Source organism: Solanum verrucosum, unplaced genomic scaffold (genome assembly GCF_900185275.1).
Source record: "Solanum verrucosum unplaced genomic scaffold, falcon-dt-bn FXZP01000189.1, whole genome shotgun sequence".
Lineage (NCBI taxonomy): Eukaryota > Viridiplantae > Streptophyta > Magnoliopsida > Solanales > Solanaceae > Solanum > Solanum verrucosum.
Genome location: NW_026020814.1, coordinates 1827751 through 1846438, shown reverse-complemented (window position 1 = coordinate 1846438; position 18688 = coordinate 1827751). Strand labels below are relative to the sequence as shown.

General features: G+C 31.7%; 1 protein-coding gene across 1 annotated transcript; it reads right to left on the bottom strand.

Annotated features, from left to right (window-relative positions):
• Positions 1-6289: 6289 nt before the first annotated feature.
• On the bottom strand, positions 6290-8621 carry LOC125813230 (BAG family molecular chaperone regulator 1). Its single transcript, XM_049492711.1, has 4 exons — positions 7720-8621; positions 7384-7640; positions 7100-7246; positions 6290-7004 (listed from the first exon to the last, which is right to left on the bottom strand). The coding sequence occupies exons 1-4, from the start codon at positions 7952-7954 to the stop codon at positions 6606-6608; spliced, it is 1038 nt and encodes a 345-aa protein (XP_049348668.1). The 5' UTR covers positions 7955-8621; the 3' UTR covers positions 6290-6605.
• Between the last annotated feature and the right edge of the window lie 10067 nt (positions 8622-18688).

The window sequence follows — 18688 nt, the reverse complement described above, 5'->3', positions numbered from 1 at the left end:
GAAATTGGATTATTCCGTAGTAAGCATATATTGATTCGGTTCTCCAAAGAAGAAGACTTTGTTAATCTAATCTCGAAAGGCCCTGTTTATCTCACATGTAAAGATGGGTATTCCTATCTCATGTGAACACTTATCTATGATTCGAAATTCAAAGTCAATGAGGAAACATCTATGGCCATGGCATGGATCTCCTTTCCTAATCTTCTGCCTATTTTCTTTGTTAAAGAGTGTCTATTCTCGTTGGCATCAGCCGTAGGAAAACCTATTCAATTGGATCAAGCTACCATTAACAAGATAAGACCGAGTTGTGCTCGGGTGAAGGTACTAGTTGATCTAAAAGGAACTTTTCCCAAATCAATGCATATAAACATTGAGGATGAAGAGTCTGGAGAAATAAGGATAAATGTAGTTGACATTCAATATAATTATGTACCCAAGTATTGTGGTGAGTGCAAAATGCAAGGTCATGACAGGCACAATTGTAGGAAGATTAATCAAGTAAAAAGTATAGAAAAGCCACCGGAACCGGACCACACTCCCTATTAATGTGGCAAACAAATTTCAAGAACTTAATCAAGAAGAGGAGATACAAGCAATGGTAACAAATAGTAAAGTCGAAAAGACAATTGATGTAGAAGCTAATAAAAAAGATAAAGATGACGGGAACATGACTTCAAAGGAGTCGGTTACAAAATCCTTTGGAGCAATATTACCAACTCATGATACCGACCAATCAGCAAGCCCTGCAAAATGTCATGTTTTAGATCAATATGCACAAAATAAAGAGAAAGAAGTGGAGGACAAAAAAGTATCTGTTGGAGAGCAATCTGGCCGAGATAATTATCAGAAAGATGTAATAAATGGTGACTATGAGGAGGAGGATAAAAATTCACCTGGGAACTGTTTGGGTACATGTGGCTCTGCAAAACAACAAGGTTTCGATAAAATACAAGAATTAGTAGAGAGTCGTGATGCACGAGACAAAGAAGAACCTGAGAATCAATATTTTATGGATTCAACCTTCGAGATTGACAACGACATATCCAGAGGAAAATGCCTGCATGTAGATGAAAACAATGATGAGAATGAGTTCAACTTGAACATTGTAAGTAATACATCAAAGCAAAAGTTTGATTCGGAGTTACAATTGCAGACAAGTGAGCATGAACAACACAACAACAATAAAGAAATAACTCAAATACATTCAGCAAGACAAAATGAAGAATCCCTTGTGGTTATGGTTAATACAGAATCTCCAAATAAAGTTTTACATGATATACTTACTCACAAGCAAGGAGAATCAAACTTGGAAGACTTAGAGGAGGTTAAGGTGATTGAAAATTTTTACTCTGATTCTAATGATGAGTGGTTTTTAAATGATGGAGATCTGTCACCAAGGGCAATTAAAGCTATTAAATCTGCAAGGAAAAGAAAAAAACAAGGACATGGAGATATATCACAACCAGTAAGGGTGCAACCAAAGAGACAGGTCTCATCCCTTTTTGAAAAATGATAATGAATGCACTCATTTGGAATATAAGGTCAGTGAGGACACAAAATGCCTTTCAAAGGGTGCAAATGTTACATTATCATCACAAGTTTGCTTTAGTTGCATTATTAGAGCCTTTTCAAGCAGTTAGACACATCAACAAGTATAGAAGAAGATTAAAAATGCCATTGGGGACTCATAATAAGATTTGGTTATTTACTAATCACGGCTTTGATGTTTCAGTGGTGAGTAATTCAGATCAACAACTCACTGTATTGATGAAAAACCACTTCACTGCTTTAAGTTTATATGCTACTATAGTATATGCTAAGTGTGATAGCAATCTGAGGTTGAATCTATGAGAAGAGCTATATTCTATTTCTACTGGGATGGACAGACCTTGGTTGATAGGTGGGGATTTCAATGTGGTTCTTAATGGAGAAGAGAAAATTGGTGGAGTACCAGTAGTTGCTGCAGATGTTGATGACTTCAAGACATGTATTGAATCTTGCGATCTTTCACAAGTACCATTTAAAGGAAGTCCTTTTACTTGGTGGAATGGTCGAGCATGCGATGATTGTATTTTTGAAAGATTAGATAGAGTACTGATAAATGCAGAGATGCAAAATATTTTTGCTCAGTTAGAGATTGATCACTTGCCCAGAGTAGGATCAGACCATGATCAAATGTTAGTGTCTTGTGCAGATAGAGGTGCAAATAAAAAGAAACCTTTCAGGTTCTTGAATTTTTGGACTGAGCATGAATCTTTTAAAGAATTGGTTAGATTGAATTGGGATTCTCAGAGTTCATTTAACCCTTTTTTAGACTTTAAAAGAAAGATCAAGAAAATTAAAACGGCACTAATTATGTGGAGTAGAGAGACTTATGGGGATATTTTTCAGCAACTTATCATAAGAGAGGAGATTTCTAGAATTAAAGAAATATTATTTGAAGAAGACTCCTCTAGTGAAAATAGATCTATCATGCAAAGAGCAAAAGCTGAATATAATTGATATCTTCACTTTGAAGAGCTTTTTTGGCAACAAAAAGGTGGATATGATTGGTTTGAAAATGGGGATAGGAATACCAGATTCTTCCACAGTTTGGTGAAAGGAAGAAGACAGAAGGGGAGAGTAAATAGAATTCAAAATTCACATAGGGAGTGGTTACAAGAAGAAGGGACTATTGCTAATGAAGCAGTAGAGCATTTCCATAGACATTTTCAACAGGAAGGTGATGTTACTAATTTTCCTTTATTGTCTCACATCTCTAAATTAGTTATTGAGGAAGAGAACGCAGCTTTGTGTGCTAGTCCAGTTTTAGAAGATGTCAAAAAAGCAGTGTTTAAGCTAAGTGCAGAAAGTGTCAGCGGCCCTGATGGGTTAACAGGTAACTATCAACTTAATTCTGTACAAGAAGTTCCCAATGAAGGCAAAAAGATTATATACATGGATAAAAGTGGTACTCCTAATATCAGAAGATTTTTAGCAGAATCAATTTGTTGATTTACTACTTGATGCAGATTTAACTTTTTGAGAGGAATACCAGTTTAAAAGATAGTGTTCAGTGACTACAGTAATGTCTGAAGAAATTTCGTTATGGTTTGTGTGTTTCGCACCTGGTGAGGGCTTTGAGGTGTCCAAGGAATACCTAACCAAGACATTATTATCAATACTGGTGCTTGCTTTAATATTTGTACTGCTGCATTTTTGAATCTGCAAAGAGATTACATGGTATCATCTCTGTCAAGATTGTCCTCTAAAAGTATGATTTATTTTTTAGACAAAAATTTAGATGGTGGTATTAATTTTTTTTGAGATTCAATCCATCAAATTTTAGTTTAGAAAATTTATACATAAATTTATAGATGACTGTAGATTGTTTTATTCCATCACATCAGCATAAAGGCATGATCTAGTGTATGCATAGTGACGATTTCAATAGATCTCTTACCTGAAGTAAGATCTTTTATGTTGTCTACTCAGAGAACACTCATCGATCCTGAAGCTCTGACGTTCCTAGCTCCTATTGCGAGATAGAGAAGAGTGAATTTCTTTTCATTTTTAGCTAGAAGTGAAGATGGAGATTATCTTTGATAGCGGTGCTTTCTCCGGGGGTTGGACGACGACAAGTAGCCCACACGCTTAATTATGGTGCTTCCTCCGGGGATCAGAAAATAACAGCAACCTTGTCTTCCTCCATGATCCGCTTCTTCCAGCAGATATGTTCAAGATATGTTACAGTGACCTTTCCACTATCTTTGTTCATTTGGTCCTTTTTCTTATTTTATTTTGTCTTATTGGACACAAGGCCACTTTTGGGCCTGATCTTTTGCAATAAAAGGGGTCTATGCCCAACTTTAAATTTAAAAAAAAAAAAAAAAAAGAGCTAATTCCCCATCAAAATGTTGTTGAATGAGTTTCACGTTGCATAAATATATATGTTGCTTGGGTGGCCTTTGAGACATCCGAATTAAATTATTAATAGTAATACTATAGATCTAAATTGTTGACAAGTACAATGAGGAACTTAAAATCTATATCTGGATGCTGAACGATGAGGAGACAATAAATATGAAATATTATTTATAAAATTTGTCTTTCCTATTCTTTTAATGGAAGTCTGGATTTTTAAAAATATCAACAATCAAATAAAAATTTCCTCTGTACCAAATATATATACCCCTAGTTAGTCTTCATAATTTGTGTTAAAATAATTATATTTGGATGTTAGGTCCAATTGTTTGCAAGCATGGCATGTGAGGTGCTTAAAATTTGGAACCATATTATAGTGGTTAGATTACTCAAATGAAGAATGAGGGATTCCTTCATGCATAATGAGTTGTCAGACTATTGAGAGAAATTAGTTGAAGATAAACCAATAATTTGTATGTGGGAAACAAAATGCAAGTGACACCTTGTTTTCTAGTCACTACAAATACAAATAAACCAATAATCATTGACTATTTTATATTTTATGATAGCGGGGTTGGTAAATCAGTTTGCGTACTACTATATATATTGTTGAAAAATTAATAATTTCAATTCAATTTAAGTAGTCTTTTAATTTGTTCATACATATTTCATACATTTCAAATACAAAGTCGGATAAAATTTTATGTGATTTGGTAAACATAACAAAACTGTCATCATTCCTATCAGATAATCTGGTCTATCAAAATTTAGACGAATAAAAAGTTTGAACCTACTATTTCTATGTTAATAAACTCTAATATTCCATAATAGTTACTCATTTTATTTACAATCAAATCACCCTTGTATTTTGCATTTTCCATGTTTTTATTCGAATTGTTTAACATGAGAGCTGACTTGTTTTACGCAGTAATTTACCCAGTATATGATATATTAGAAAGCTACTTCACATAATTTATTATATCTAAATTTCATTCGCTAACGATACTAAGTTTTTTAATTGCATTCTATATATAGCATCTTTAAAAAGGAATTTTATTTTAATCATAATTCATACCTCATATAATAGGTCAAATTTAAACCTGTTTTACCTCGTCAGTTTCTTTTATCATCCTTAAAAACTATAATTTCCCAATAAAATCGATAAAAAATATTTAATCAGTTCCTCTATATATATATTTTATGAAAGTTCCCAGACTCAATATTTGAATATAAAACACTATAGTTTGTAATTGAATGTTAACTACTTCAATTTAAATTTAAAAATTGATCAGAATGTTCTACTTTTTGTTTAATACTGGTTTTTCAATTTGAATATTGTGGTTTTGAATTGAACATTTAAGTTTTTTTAAATGTTATAGTTTTTTTTTAAAAAAATAATATTCTAATTGTGGTTTGAATACTTTATTTTATTTTGTTAATAGAAACACTATAGTTTTGAATTGAATACAATATTTTTAAAACAGAATATTGTAGTTTGTTCTACTATGGATTTAGAAAATTAATTTTCAAACAAATCCAGAAAGTGGAGTAATGATTACATTCATCTATTTTTAGGAATCGGTTATTATTTAATGCTAAATTTTAGAAATATCAATACTCTACTTAAATCATGCTGCCATCGTTTTTCTATTTTTTAAAATACGCTAGATATAGTATGTGAATATTTGTAAGATTCTCTATGTAATTACTAAGTGAAAAAGTAGTATGATGATATTTACTTAAACTACCCTAATCGTTTCTCGCTTTTGGACAACCAAAAGGAAAAAGAAGTCTTGGAACTATAGTAAAGTTATCTTCGTATGATTTATTTCTTTTGTATGTCTGCCAACAAACACCATGCATAAACGCGGGATGCTTCGCGGTACTTTTTTCCTTTTTGGGAGAAAGAAGGGAAGGTACTCAATCTAACCAAGCTCAAGAAGCAAATGGATTATAAAAGTATAAAACCTCAAGGTGAAACATAGATATAAGATGCAACATTGGAAAACAGAATGGTGAAAGAACCACAAAGTAAAAAACCACCTTAGACTAATAATCATTAGATCTAGATATCAAGAAGCTGTTTATTTTAATGGTTAAACTAAACACATGGTCATCATTTTCCTTTTTCCCAACACCCCCCACTTACCTTCTATCATTTGGATGTGTTAGTTAATCAATTACAAGAAATCCAACTAGTTCATGTTCCCTTTTGTCATTTTGCACCCTTCACAACAAGCAAGGAATAAAGATCAATCATTAAAATCTAAGTTGCTAGAAGATTCACATTCTAGCTTAGCTTAACTTTAACAAAGTAAAAAAAAAAAAGATAGATACTTTAATTGAGCAAAATGCAAATGTTTTTTTTTTTTTTTTGCTACTCATATTCATAGTATCAACATTCTACATATGAATGCCTCCTATTATATCATGGTCTATCAACAAGACAAAACATTACAATTTGGAAATTGGTGATATAGCATGATGGAACCTTATGTAGTAGACTCCCAATTATTGGTCTCAAGTAGATGATCATATGAAACAGGGGAATCTAACAAGGACTCTACATACAAAAAATAATTGGAGAATAGGTACCAACCAAACCAACTTGTGAAAACAAGAAATTTCACACCCAAACAGTCCTTTAAACTAATAAGCAAAGATAACTTCTTCTTTTTCTACTAAGACTTACTACTCTTTTTTCAGAGCAAATCCCAATTGAATCGAGGTTGAGCAGAGGAAGCATGATTATTATTGCTTGGCGTTGTGGTTGAGTAATGATCCAGTAATGGCCCTGGTGCGGGATCAAATGTTTCCCACTGTGTAGTTATGACAACAGAACCCGAGGCTGAGTGCCTGGACGGCTCCTGATGCTTAGCTTGTGTAGGCGAATTGGCGAATGAATGCCTGCCGTTCTGGTTTTGAACAGGGGACGATGCTTGCTCGTTGGAATACCTACGCTGGTGCTGGTGCTGGTGCTGGTGCTGTTGAGGAGACGGGGAGGATTCCTGTTTCGGAATGTGATTCCCGTTGCTCGATGGTGCTGAATTTTTCATCTTCAACACATCTAGTGTTTCGACATATTTTTGCACTCTTTTCACCTGTGCAAAAACAGACACCATATTTTAGTCCATTCCAATAGCAACGAATCGAAAAGCTCAAATCGCTCTGCCAGTGCAGAAATTAAGCTAATTACCTGCATTTTCCTCTGCAATTTAACATCACCTTCAGCTGCAATTCCATCCAATTTAAGTAATTGATTCATCAATAACTCAATCACTTTAACCAAATCCTTCTCTACAACTTTTGCACCTTTGGAAATTATCGATTCAAATGCAGACACCTAAGCAATCCAAACATAAATAAAATGAATATATTATCTATCTTTAAGACTAGACCAATAATATAAAAGACTTTACGTATATACACCGACCGACAGTACAAAGAATTGAACCCATCTTATTTAAAATGAATTTTTACCTGTCCAGCAAGCCTGTCGACTTCAAAACTGATGTCTGCTATAGTTTTAGCAGCCTTCTCCATCTTAGCATTCTTTCTCAACTCAAGGTACCGTTTTTCTTGGCAAAGTGGATCTTCAACTACAACAATCTTCGACTTATCCTTAACACCAGAAATATCAAGGAAAGCATTGTTGTCTCTTTCTTTGTCTTTGTACAACAACTTCTGATCTTGGTGGTGCAGCCCTGTCGGCCCCGTTAACATCTTCTTCAATTCCCCTTCAACAATTCCATAACAATAATGTAAATTCAATAATAATAAACTTTAAAAAAAAAAAAAAAAATTAGTTTCACTTACCAAAAGTTGCTTGAGGACTGATATTGATTTCATGGTAAATTGAGCCATACTTGACCCGGACCCGAATCGGAGGTGGAGGAGGACGGTTTTCCGAATCCGGGTTACGCTTCTGAACCAACATTCCACCGGGTCGGACTTCCCATTCGTTGTCGGCAGCGGTACGGTCTCTACCGGCGGCGGAATTGTCGTTCATCATCGGAGGCATAGCGGTGGTTTTGGTCTTCATTCGCATCATATTTTTTTTTCGTAATGGTAAAACAGAGGGGATTAATAAATTTAAATATTTGCTGACGTTGAATTTTTAAGAAATCAGATCAAAGTATTGACTTCACAGTACATATCCATTTCCAAAACCAGTTAGAAAACAGAGTTTTAGCATTAAGACGAACGCCACGCGTGAAGAAAAGAAGAGGAACAGCAAAACACTAGACGCACTGCTGCCAAACTTTCCAGCTATTATTACTTGTCTATTAACCGCTTTAAGCAAAGAAAGAAAAGAATCAATACCAAACACAAGCAAAACGAAATAACAAATTCTAACCGGAGAATCAAGAAAACTCTGTTGGCGATAAATGCCGTAGAAATAGAAAAATGGTAGATCTCGTTAAAGAATCAAATGGGTAAGCAGCCAAAATTACCAAAAATAGCCAAACTATCGGTACAAATCGCAAAATAAATCGATTTATCCGATCGAAATAATGGCAAAGAATGAATTTTAGTATCAATGTTGAAAACTTGAAATAGATCAGAAACAAAAAAAAACTAATATTTTTCTCTCTTTTGATTGGTTGTTTTTTTTGTGCGTGGAGAAGGCTGGAAGAAGATGGGGGACAGAGAGAGATGGAAAATATACGATACTACAAAAATGTATAAATAATTGAATGGACAGCAAACAGAAGAAAATAGGGTGAGAACTCTACTACACATTTACATTATATAATAATAATAATAATACTAATAAAAAAGAATTGAACTTTGGTAGTCTGTTTAATTATTGGTAGGGCATCACTTTATACATGTATATTTCTAGAGTAAGTCAGTCATGACAAATATATAAGAAAAAATAAAGGGATGCAGACAGAGAAGCTGCCAAAAGCCTTGTGTTTAAAATCTATTGGAAAATTATCATGTTTGATATAAAATACAATCTAGAAAACTAAGCAACATATTTAAGATTTTACCTAATTTTGCACGAAAAAAAAAAGAGAGAGACAAAAATTGTCAAAAATGAAATTTTTAAACAGTTGGAAAATCCCTTACACTAACAGAGGTTTTTGAGGTTTAGTTCAGGCGTCGCCTTTGTCTTTCTTATTTTTTATTTTATTTTACATTTTTACCAAAACGATTGCAAAAATTTTTATTGTGTATATGAATTTGATTCACTAAATTATGACACGATTAATAATAAAGTATTTTGGTAACTGCGGATAAGGTGAATAGTTTGGTCAACTTCATTGAACCAATTTGGCTAAAATATTAAAACACTTTCCTAATTTAACTCCTCTAAAGAGAAATTAATCACTTGGGTATTAATTAATTCTACTTACCTTTTCTTTGACAAAAAAATTAAGTTGGTCTACAGTTTTATTTATTCCTTTACTAAATTTTAAATAAATGCATTATTTAAAGAGCTTTGAATTGACCATAAAAAATCACCAACATGGCATCCAGCTTTTTGGCACAGTATATTTTTTGACAATTTGTCCATGTGTGAGGAAGACTTTTTCTTCAAATAATATACTACAATCAATTTTTTCCCAATCTTTTTAATTTAAATTTTAACAAAAGAAAATTTTACCTAAGAAAATAAAAAGTAGTCTAAATGAGGTAATGTTTTTGTCTTTTATCAGTTAAATTTATAATTTATGTATGTTTAGCAGCCTTCATGTCTAGTCTCCAAAAGTTAATGTACTAGGGACCCAATTGTCATTCAGACTGAAAAGATACTAGTTTAAACTTTATATATTACTTCCCCCTTTTGAAAAAAATAAAATATTTTAAGACTATAATTAATTAATATAAATTAATCATATTAACTATATTGTTTAGGAGAAGCATATAAAGATTAAAGTGAATAAGAAAACAAAGAAAGTACTAACTGAGAGAAGATTTTTACATTTTTAGATTACTTAAAAATAAAAATCACTCCTAACAAGTATACATACAAGTAAAGGTTTATAATAATTAATAGGCGAAACTAATTATATAAAAATCAATTATAAAGAGTATTATGTCAAATTGTACCAATATTGTTAAATTTAAGATCGATGACAATTATTTTATAAGATTATAGTAATTTTTCAAAAAAAATTATAGTAATTTTCATTTTTTAAGTACAATGTCAACGTACCATTGCCAACGATACAAAACAATAACACCTATGTATAGGAGCGGAGTTAGCTTTGGTTAAGGGGTTTATCCGAATTTCTTCTAAAAATATTACTGTATCTGAATTACGATGTTACCCTTATGAAATTCTATTCCTCCACTTTAATTACACGTGTCAAGTTACCATCAAAGCCCGACCCGCACTCGACGGTGACCGTATCTTTAACATTACCTCTCTTGGAAGCCATGCCAAATCTCCACCGACACTTTTGGACGGCTGGATGAGCGCAGCTTTTGCTATCAAGTCCACGTGTCAATTTTAAGACCGTTGCTGTGATTCCACGTGGTCCTCTATTTTTCTGTGTTAATACCGTGGTCCGATTGAGACGGTACAACCCACTTGTGTGTATAAAAAGGTCAATGTATAGGGGCCGGTCGTTATTTGCTTTGTCTGTTGACTATTATTATTATTATTATTATTATTATGGACTATGGAGTATTTTATTTTCATAATTAGTATGTATTACATCTCATTTGTAAACTATTATATCACAAGTTTTGAGGGATGTAATAGAGAAATTTTATAGTTTATTTGCTAGTTTCTTAACAGGATAAAAGTTTTTTTTTTTTTATCAAGGTGTTTAGCTAAGTTTTTGACGAAAAATAAGTGTTTGTAAATAGTAATAAATGTTGGAAGAAATATTTGCTTTGAATTACCTTTTTAAGAATAAAATATCCATATAAAAATTTTAATTACCAAATTAATTAGTAATAATTTTTTATTTTTTTGTAATTTGACATTTAAAACATGGTCAAATACAAACAACTAACAAAAAACTTTCCAAAGAATTTAGTCAAAATGCTTACTCTCTGAAAGCACTTTTGATTAGAATTGCAGTATTTCTCAAGAATCTAACAACAACAAATTCAGATTAATTGAACTAATGAATTTCAAACATCAAATTCTTTTTTAAAATAAAATAAATAGATTCAAAAATTGCTTGAAAAGTAGTAAAGTAATTTTTTTATTTGGTAGTTTAAAACATACTAAAAATAATACCATGATCACTCTATAAATGGAATTGATGTCAAACAAAATAAGTAGCATATGATTTCATCAATTAACTACTTAAGTATTGCTAGGGTTCCCTAGCTTCTCTTGAGGGCAAACAAGAATATATATTATTTTGAAGTTTGTCTATAATTAATTAACTTTTAAAAAAGAGACAGTGTACCGACACTTTGAATATTTTAATTGATTAAAGTGGTTATAGTTTATTTATTTGGTAGAACGTACGTAGCAGTGGTTTCGTAGAAATTCAGTGGGATTAAAGTTTGAATTTTAATTCACCCAACTTTAATTTTGTGATGTTGATATTTTACCTTCTTACATCGACAAGTGACAACTTGCCAATCGTCTTTTCCTTTTATATTTGTATATATATTGGATGTTACCTCATTTTTACTTCCTCCTAATAGTGGTAAATATTATTTTTAAATTTGATTGGATACGAAATTTAAGAAAGAAAGAAAAAACTTTTGAAACTTGTGATTTAAAATAAGTCATAATATTTGTGTAGTTATAAATCATGTCATTAAATGTAAAATAAATATTTACAAAATTAAATTATCACTAAATATATAAATGTGTCAATTCTTTTTATAACTGACGGAAAAAAAAGTGTATGTCATATAAATTAAAACAGAAGGAGTACCACGCACTTTGCCAACTTGTTTATCTATCACTCATCTTTCTTCGTTTTTTTGTTGTTGTTATATGAAGGACAGATTTGGATTGTTTGTCGGCAAATTTGAGTGGGTACAAATTAAGCTATATTTGTAAACATTGAATTGAAGATAAGTGAATTAAGTTCGATTAAATTTATTTTTCTTTTTGGCTAGATCGGAGTAACCAAAATAAAACAAAGCCAAAGATAATATAGAAAGTAAAAATATTAATAATGCGAGAATTTTGGGATGGAAAGCAAGAAAGATGTATATTGAACTCTCCATCTGAAATTGTGTGTTGCAGGTGAGAAAAATGAGATATGATCTTTATTCCCATGCAAGAGCTTATTTATAGGACAAAATCCTTTGGGTGATAAATAAGAAAAGGCAAGTTAGAATACCCTAAAGGAGGAAAAGTTATTCTAAGTAGCGCACTCGAGTGTTATCAGATCTGATTCAAAATTGATTTGTGCCTAATATATGGAGTACCCTTGCAAATTATTACCCACGGTTAGTAAGTACGTATTAGTTATAGAATTGCTTTTTTAGTTTCTTGTTTTATCGTATTAGCTGTTGTAGTTACTATTGATCACATGAATATTTGGTTATGCTTTCACTTCTATTAGTGTACTTCTTTTTCCATGACTGCTTTGAACTGTTTTTCCTTAAGACGATGATTTATCAGAAATAACTTGTCACGATCCAGATCGTTGTGATTGACACCAACACTAACACTCCGGTGAGAGAACCACTACTACAACCCAAACCAAGCAAATAATCTAAATACTAAGGCATTTAAATCAAACACTAAGGAAATAAAAATAGAGGTCCCATAAACTCTAACAAAAGTCTAACAATAATAACTAACAATGCGGAAGAATAACCTAGAACTTGAAAGTCAATGTACCAAAACATCTAACAATGAACCAAGTCTAAACAAGAAAGGGATACAACCCCAACTAATGAACTAATCAACTAGCTAAAACAAATGTCTAAGTTCGAAAATGGTGGACATAGACGAAAGAAACCTCCATGGCTGCCCGAAAGAATTGGCTCACCCTTGAATTCGAAGCGACGATCACTGATGATCTACAAAGCGAGGTCTGTCAATAGCCGCTTGAAGATGCCCTGTACTCAACAAAAATAAGAGCAAGTGCAGAATTAGTACACAACCACAGTGTACTGGTAGGATCACGCGGCTATCCCACTAGTGCAACATAAGCAAGTCAAGACAACATTATAATCACATGCATATATATTAGCATATACAATATTATCAACATTTACGAACAACGAACAACTTCACACTTTATATCAAATCATTGGTCCTCTCATGGAACCCAAACCCAAAGAGTTAGCATGCCGAAACGTGGCAACCGATCTCATATTTATGCCGGAACGTGGCAACCGATCCAAGTTAGTTATGCCGGAACGTGGCAACCGATCCAAGTTAGTTATGCCGGAACGTGGCAACCAATCTCATTCACACACCACAATCACAATCACAGTATATCATCAAGATCATACATTTAAGTCATGATTTCATGACATTCATCAATTCTCTATCTCATTTACAACAAGTGTGATCAACATTGCAACATTTATACATATACAAGTATCATAATGAAGTAAGAACAAGCATACATCACACAATCATAGAATCACAACCATCACCTACCTCGAAACAAGCTTGAAACCCTAAGAAACTTGATCCTTCCCTTTCCGGATTCGTTCCGCTTGTTTTTGGTCTAAAAACAATCAATATAATATGGGAATCAATAAATAATCATTAATTACCCAGATTACTAACAATTCTATGAACCCTAGATCAAACTCATGATCTCAATTATCCAATTTATGGTTGTTTCCACCATAGAATCTATAACAAAACCCTCCCCCATCAATATTCAAAACGGATTCGGGGAGTGAAAAGTTTACCTTTAGCCTCAAGAATGGTGAAAAACAAGTATGAGTCGCCTGGGGGTCATTCCTTAGCTCTAAAAGTTGAAAAGTGCATAATGAGGTCGTTTAGGGGTTTATTAATGACTTTAATTCGCGTCGGGTCCACCACAGTGGCAAAACCCAACGCCAAAGCGGCATTCTCGAGACAGAGAGTTATTTAAAGAATTCCAAAATTCTCATTTCACAACACACCTCTAACCTACGACGCTCAGTAAATACCCTTTACGCTAAGATCGATTCAAGGAGTTCTACTCGCCCGAATTCAATTCCGTAAAGTCATACGGATTCCTTAACGAGTTATCTAACTACTCATGTAATCAAAATCATAAATGATTCACCCCGATTGTTACCAAATTTCCCTACACCTCAATGACTCCAATTTCGTCCAAATCTGGACAAGATTGGGAAAATCCAATTACTACAAAAAAGTTTTTCGGCCTCAAATTTCCCCCCGTTGGCTTTTCTATAACGACGGGAACGTGTCGTTACATAATTTCTCTATCTCTGAGGTAAGAATAAAATTTATATACGTACTCTAGTCTCCCTAATCCCCTTTTATGAAACTACACTCGATATATATGTTGTATTTGTCATTGGCAAAACTGTGCTAATGGTAAAAAAGACTTTAACTTGTCAATACATCATTTAAATCTAAAGCAAAATTATGTTACTTTAACGAGGCTATAATTGGAACGGGCTCATAAAGAGAAATATACATGGAGACAGAAAGTAACACGTTATTGCTTTGTTTTGTGTCTAATTAATTTTAGCAAATAACAATAGGGCTTTGTTAACATGTAATATCTATGATGGATAATAATTAATTTATGAACTTGCATATTGAAATGAAATAGGATCAGATAACTAATTTTAGTTAGCATTTGATCATAATTTAAAAAAATATATTTTTAAATATCTATTTGATCATGAAATTTAATTAAATTTTGAATTTCTAGGACTTTCAAAGTCCACTCGCAAAACTTCAATATTTTTTCAAGTAGAATTCATGTCTAAACATAGTTTCAAATTCTAATAATCACAATTTCAAAACCTTAGATTTTCAAGTTTTAAATTCTAAATTTATGATCAAACAACTTAGTTTGATCATATTTCAGGAAACTTAATTGTACATCAATCAAATCCAACGATATTACTAATTTTTAAACAACCTTGATCATATTTTTATCTCTGAAAATCCATTGACATTGTATTTGGGTTCAAAAAGCTTATGTGATACATTCTTTTTTTAGTCATAAAAAATAAAGTAATTTAATTTTAATTTTTTTTAATTTTACTTAATAATTTATGTCCATATAAATATCTATAACTTGTTATAGACCAATTTTTTTTATATCGATAACTTGTTATAGACCAATTTTCTTTTTATATCTATAACTTGTTATAAACTAAATTTTTTTATAAAAATAAATCTTTTTTCTTAAATTTTTACTTAATCAAAGAAAAATCACTTAAAATAGGATGGATGGAATAGTAGTAGAAGCAAATTATCTTTATGTGGAAATTAAATGCAAACGATGGGGCAATTGAGCAGTATTTTCAGGTTCTTAATAAAGACCTCGAAATAGAGTTATGATTGATTTTGGAAAATCATAGTTTCGTACGTTGACTCAAAAGTCCAAACTTTCATCCATTCTTATTATGAGAGTGATAATAATCGACTAGACATGGCAACCACCAGGTTCAACACACAATGGCAGGAAATTAGAAATTTTATTAAGGATATTCAATATTTAATATAGGAAAAATTACGTGATTAAATAAGTTTACACTATTTAATTACTCATTATAGCTATAGTTATAGTTAATATTAGTCACGATTGATAATTATCATAAACTATAGCTATGATGAGTAATTAAGTAGTATAAGTTTGGTTAACTACGTAATTTTCTGTTTATTTAATTTACGCCAAATGGTTTTGTGAAACTATATGTCCTAAATAAGAGGTTGCTATTTCTTTATAATAAATGATGATTACGAACTTTGTTTGGATAGTTGTTACATAGTGTTTAGGTATTACATCATATTGTATTGTGTTGTATTATATTATGTTGTATTGTTTTAATAAATATTAAATAGATTGTATTATTATTTATCGTTACATGTATAATGTTACACATTAATAATTTTAAGGATAAATCTATATTAAAAAAAAAGTAGAGTATGGAATATAGCTACTATTAAAAGGTAGGGTAAAAGATAAAATTAGATTATTAAATAATAAGTAACAAAATGAGAAGAAAGAATTAATGTAGCGATATGATCACATCAAATTGATCGTTACACAAAATAGAACTTTTCTTTTGTTTTATAATGATGAATTTAACAATACGATAAAATAAAATTTAAATAGCAATCAAAACCAACATTATATATAGAGAAAAGGGTCAAAAATACCCCTCAACTTTGTTTTATTGGTTGACTTTATCCATATCGTTAAAATAAAGTTGTTCCAACCATTGCCATCTACAAACTTTTCATCTGTATCCTCCAAACTAACGATTTCCCCCAAATCAATCTCAAATTCCCAATTTCGATCCGAATTACCCATTTTAAACAAATTATCAATTAAATCCGACCCATAATCCATTTAATTTGGTCTTACATATCAAAAAACAACAAGAAGAAAGAAACTAAAAAATCATGTTGCTGCAGTTCTTGATGGAAAATCATTTAATTACAAAATTAAAATATGTAATTTCAGTTGTGAAGAAATAGGTGTGTTGTTCTCGATTTGAGAATTTTGGGGAGGAAGTTGAAATTATTGATTTTTCGAAGTTGGAACTCGCTTGTAAAAATTCGAAATTCAAACTCAAGCTCCAAGCTCCAAGCTCCAAGCTCCATTGATGGCTATGAAGTTTCCTTTGTTGGTTCTTCAAGTTTTAGGCTCCAATTCAACAAGTAATACCCTTAGAAGCTTTTAACAATGGCTTCGAAGATATTTACATAACGAGCAACAACTACAACAAATTCAATGACAAGGGAGAAATTCATTCTTTTTTGTTTTGGTGGACTGATCAACAAGATTGAGAAAATTGAAATTTATATTCGATTTTGTTCAGGTTGAAATGGGAATTTGAGATCGATTTGGGGAAAACCGTTAATTTGGAGGATAAGTATCGTAACAGGAGGAGTAAGAATAACTTCATTTTAACATTAATAAGGGCATAATAAATAAATAAAACAAAGTTGAGGGATATTTTTGACTCTTTTCCCTTATATTTAAATGAAGGAAAAATGGTCAAAAATACCCTTCAACTTTCATTTATTAGTTGACTTTACTTTTACTGTTAAAATGAAGCTTTTTTTGCCCTCACCGACTTTAAATTTATCACTCGTATCCCTCACTTGGATGGAAAGCCCCAAATCAACTAAAATTGTCCAATTTCAATTAAAATAACCCAATTTTTTCTTTTAATCCGACCTAACCCACTAAATCAAATAAACTCATACTAAACTAAAACCCCAAACCTTTCTCTCTAATCTTTTTCATCTCCATCCACCATTGAAACACTTGATGCTTAAATCACTGGAGGCACTTTGTTCAATATTTTTTTTGGGAACAATTTCACCATTTCAATTTAACAGGGGAATTGATTAAAAAAAACAAAAAACATCACCAATATATAAAATGCTTGATACTGTTATATTGGAATAACACAGATTGAAAGTCATCTCAAGAAGACACAAACAAAGTGTTTCAATGGTGGATGGAGATGAAAAAGATTATAGAGATGGTTTTGGGGTTTTAATTTGGTATTAATTTATTTGGTTTAGTGGATCGGGTTATGATTAAAAAAGAAATCGGATCATTTTAATCAAAATTGGGTAATTTCAATTTATTTGGGGCTCTCCATCCAATTGAGGAGTACGAGTGATAAGTTTGTAAACACCGAGAGTAAGAACAACTTCATTTTAACGACAATGATAATATCAACTAATAAATAAAAATTAAGGGGCATATTTGAACATTTTTCCTTAAATGAATGCAATACAACCATACAAGCAAGGTGTTAGTTTTCCATCTTATTACTTATATATGTTATAAGTTATAAACTTAGTTGGTGCGAGCTTACATATAAGGTGTATTTGGTACGAAGAAAAATATTTTCTAAAAAATAATTTCAATTTTCTCGTATTTGGTTGTCTGTCTTAAATGTTTTGGAAATGTTTTCCAAATCAACTTATTTTCCTTAAATTTAAGGAAAATGACATTCTTTCAAAAAATTAAGGAAAACATTTTCTGAAATTCTTCTCCAACCTCAAATAACAATATTGTTTCTTACTCCACCCCGTACCCTGACCCTCCCTATTCAAAAAATAATAATTATAAAATCAATATATTTTGTCCCTACCCCGCCCCTCCTACCCCCAAACTAGCCCCTCCCCCAACCAAAAAGAATTAACAACTTAAAATTTTATTTTTGAAAAATAATTCAAATTTTAAAATTCTCAGTTATTTTACCCCGTTGAATTATAGTATGCCACACATCAATCTGATCAGCATCATCATTTTGTAACTTTCATCTTCTCAATGTTAGAGTTATTGACTGATCAACACTTTACACCATATAACATAGTACGTAGGTCTAACGATCACTATATAAAACTTGTCTTTTGACGATATCTTCTTATCACACAAGATTTTAAATGTGAACCTTCATTTCATCCACCATACACCAATATGGTGTATGGCGTAATCATTGTCAATCTTCCATTTTCTTTGATAATTGACTCAAGATACTTGAAACAACCTCTCGTTTGGATGGTATGTTTATCGAGCCTCACTTCCACGTCATCCTTATGTGTTGCATTATTGAGCTTGCACTTCACTACATCAAAAATGATCTTTAGCTGTAATTCATTAACGACAATAGCTAAATTGTCATTAAATATGTTTTATTAGTGACAACAGACAATTAACACTCTTTT

Excerpts from the sequence above, each read along its gene's own strand:
- LOC125813230 (XM_049492711.1), bottom strand. The coding sequence starts at position 7,954 with ATGATGCGAATGAAGACCAAAACCACCGCTATGCCTCCGATGATGAAC. Across the intron at positions 7,641-7,719 it reads CAGTCCTCAAGCAACTTTTG|GGGAATTGAAGAAGATGTTA; the intron begins GTAAGTGAAACT and ends GAATTGTTGAAG. Across the intron at positions 7,247-7,383 it reads TCGACAGGCTTGCTGGACAG|GTGTCTGCATTTGAATCGAT; the intron begins GTAAAAATTCAT and ends TGGATTGCTTAG.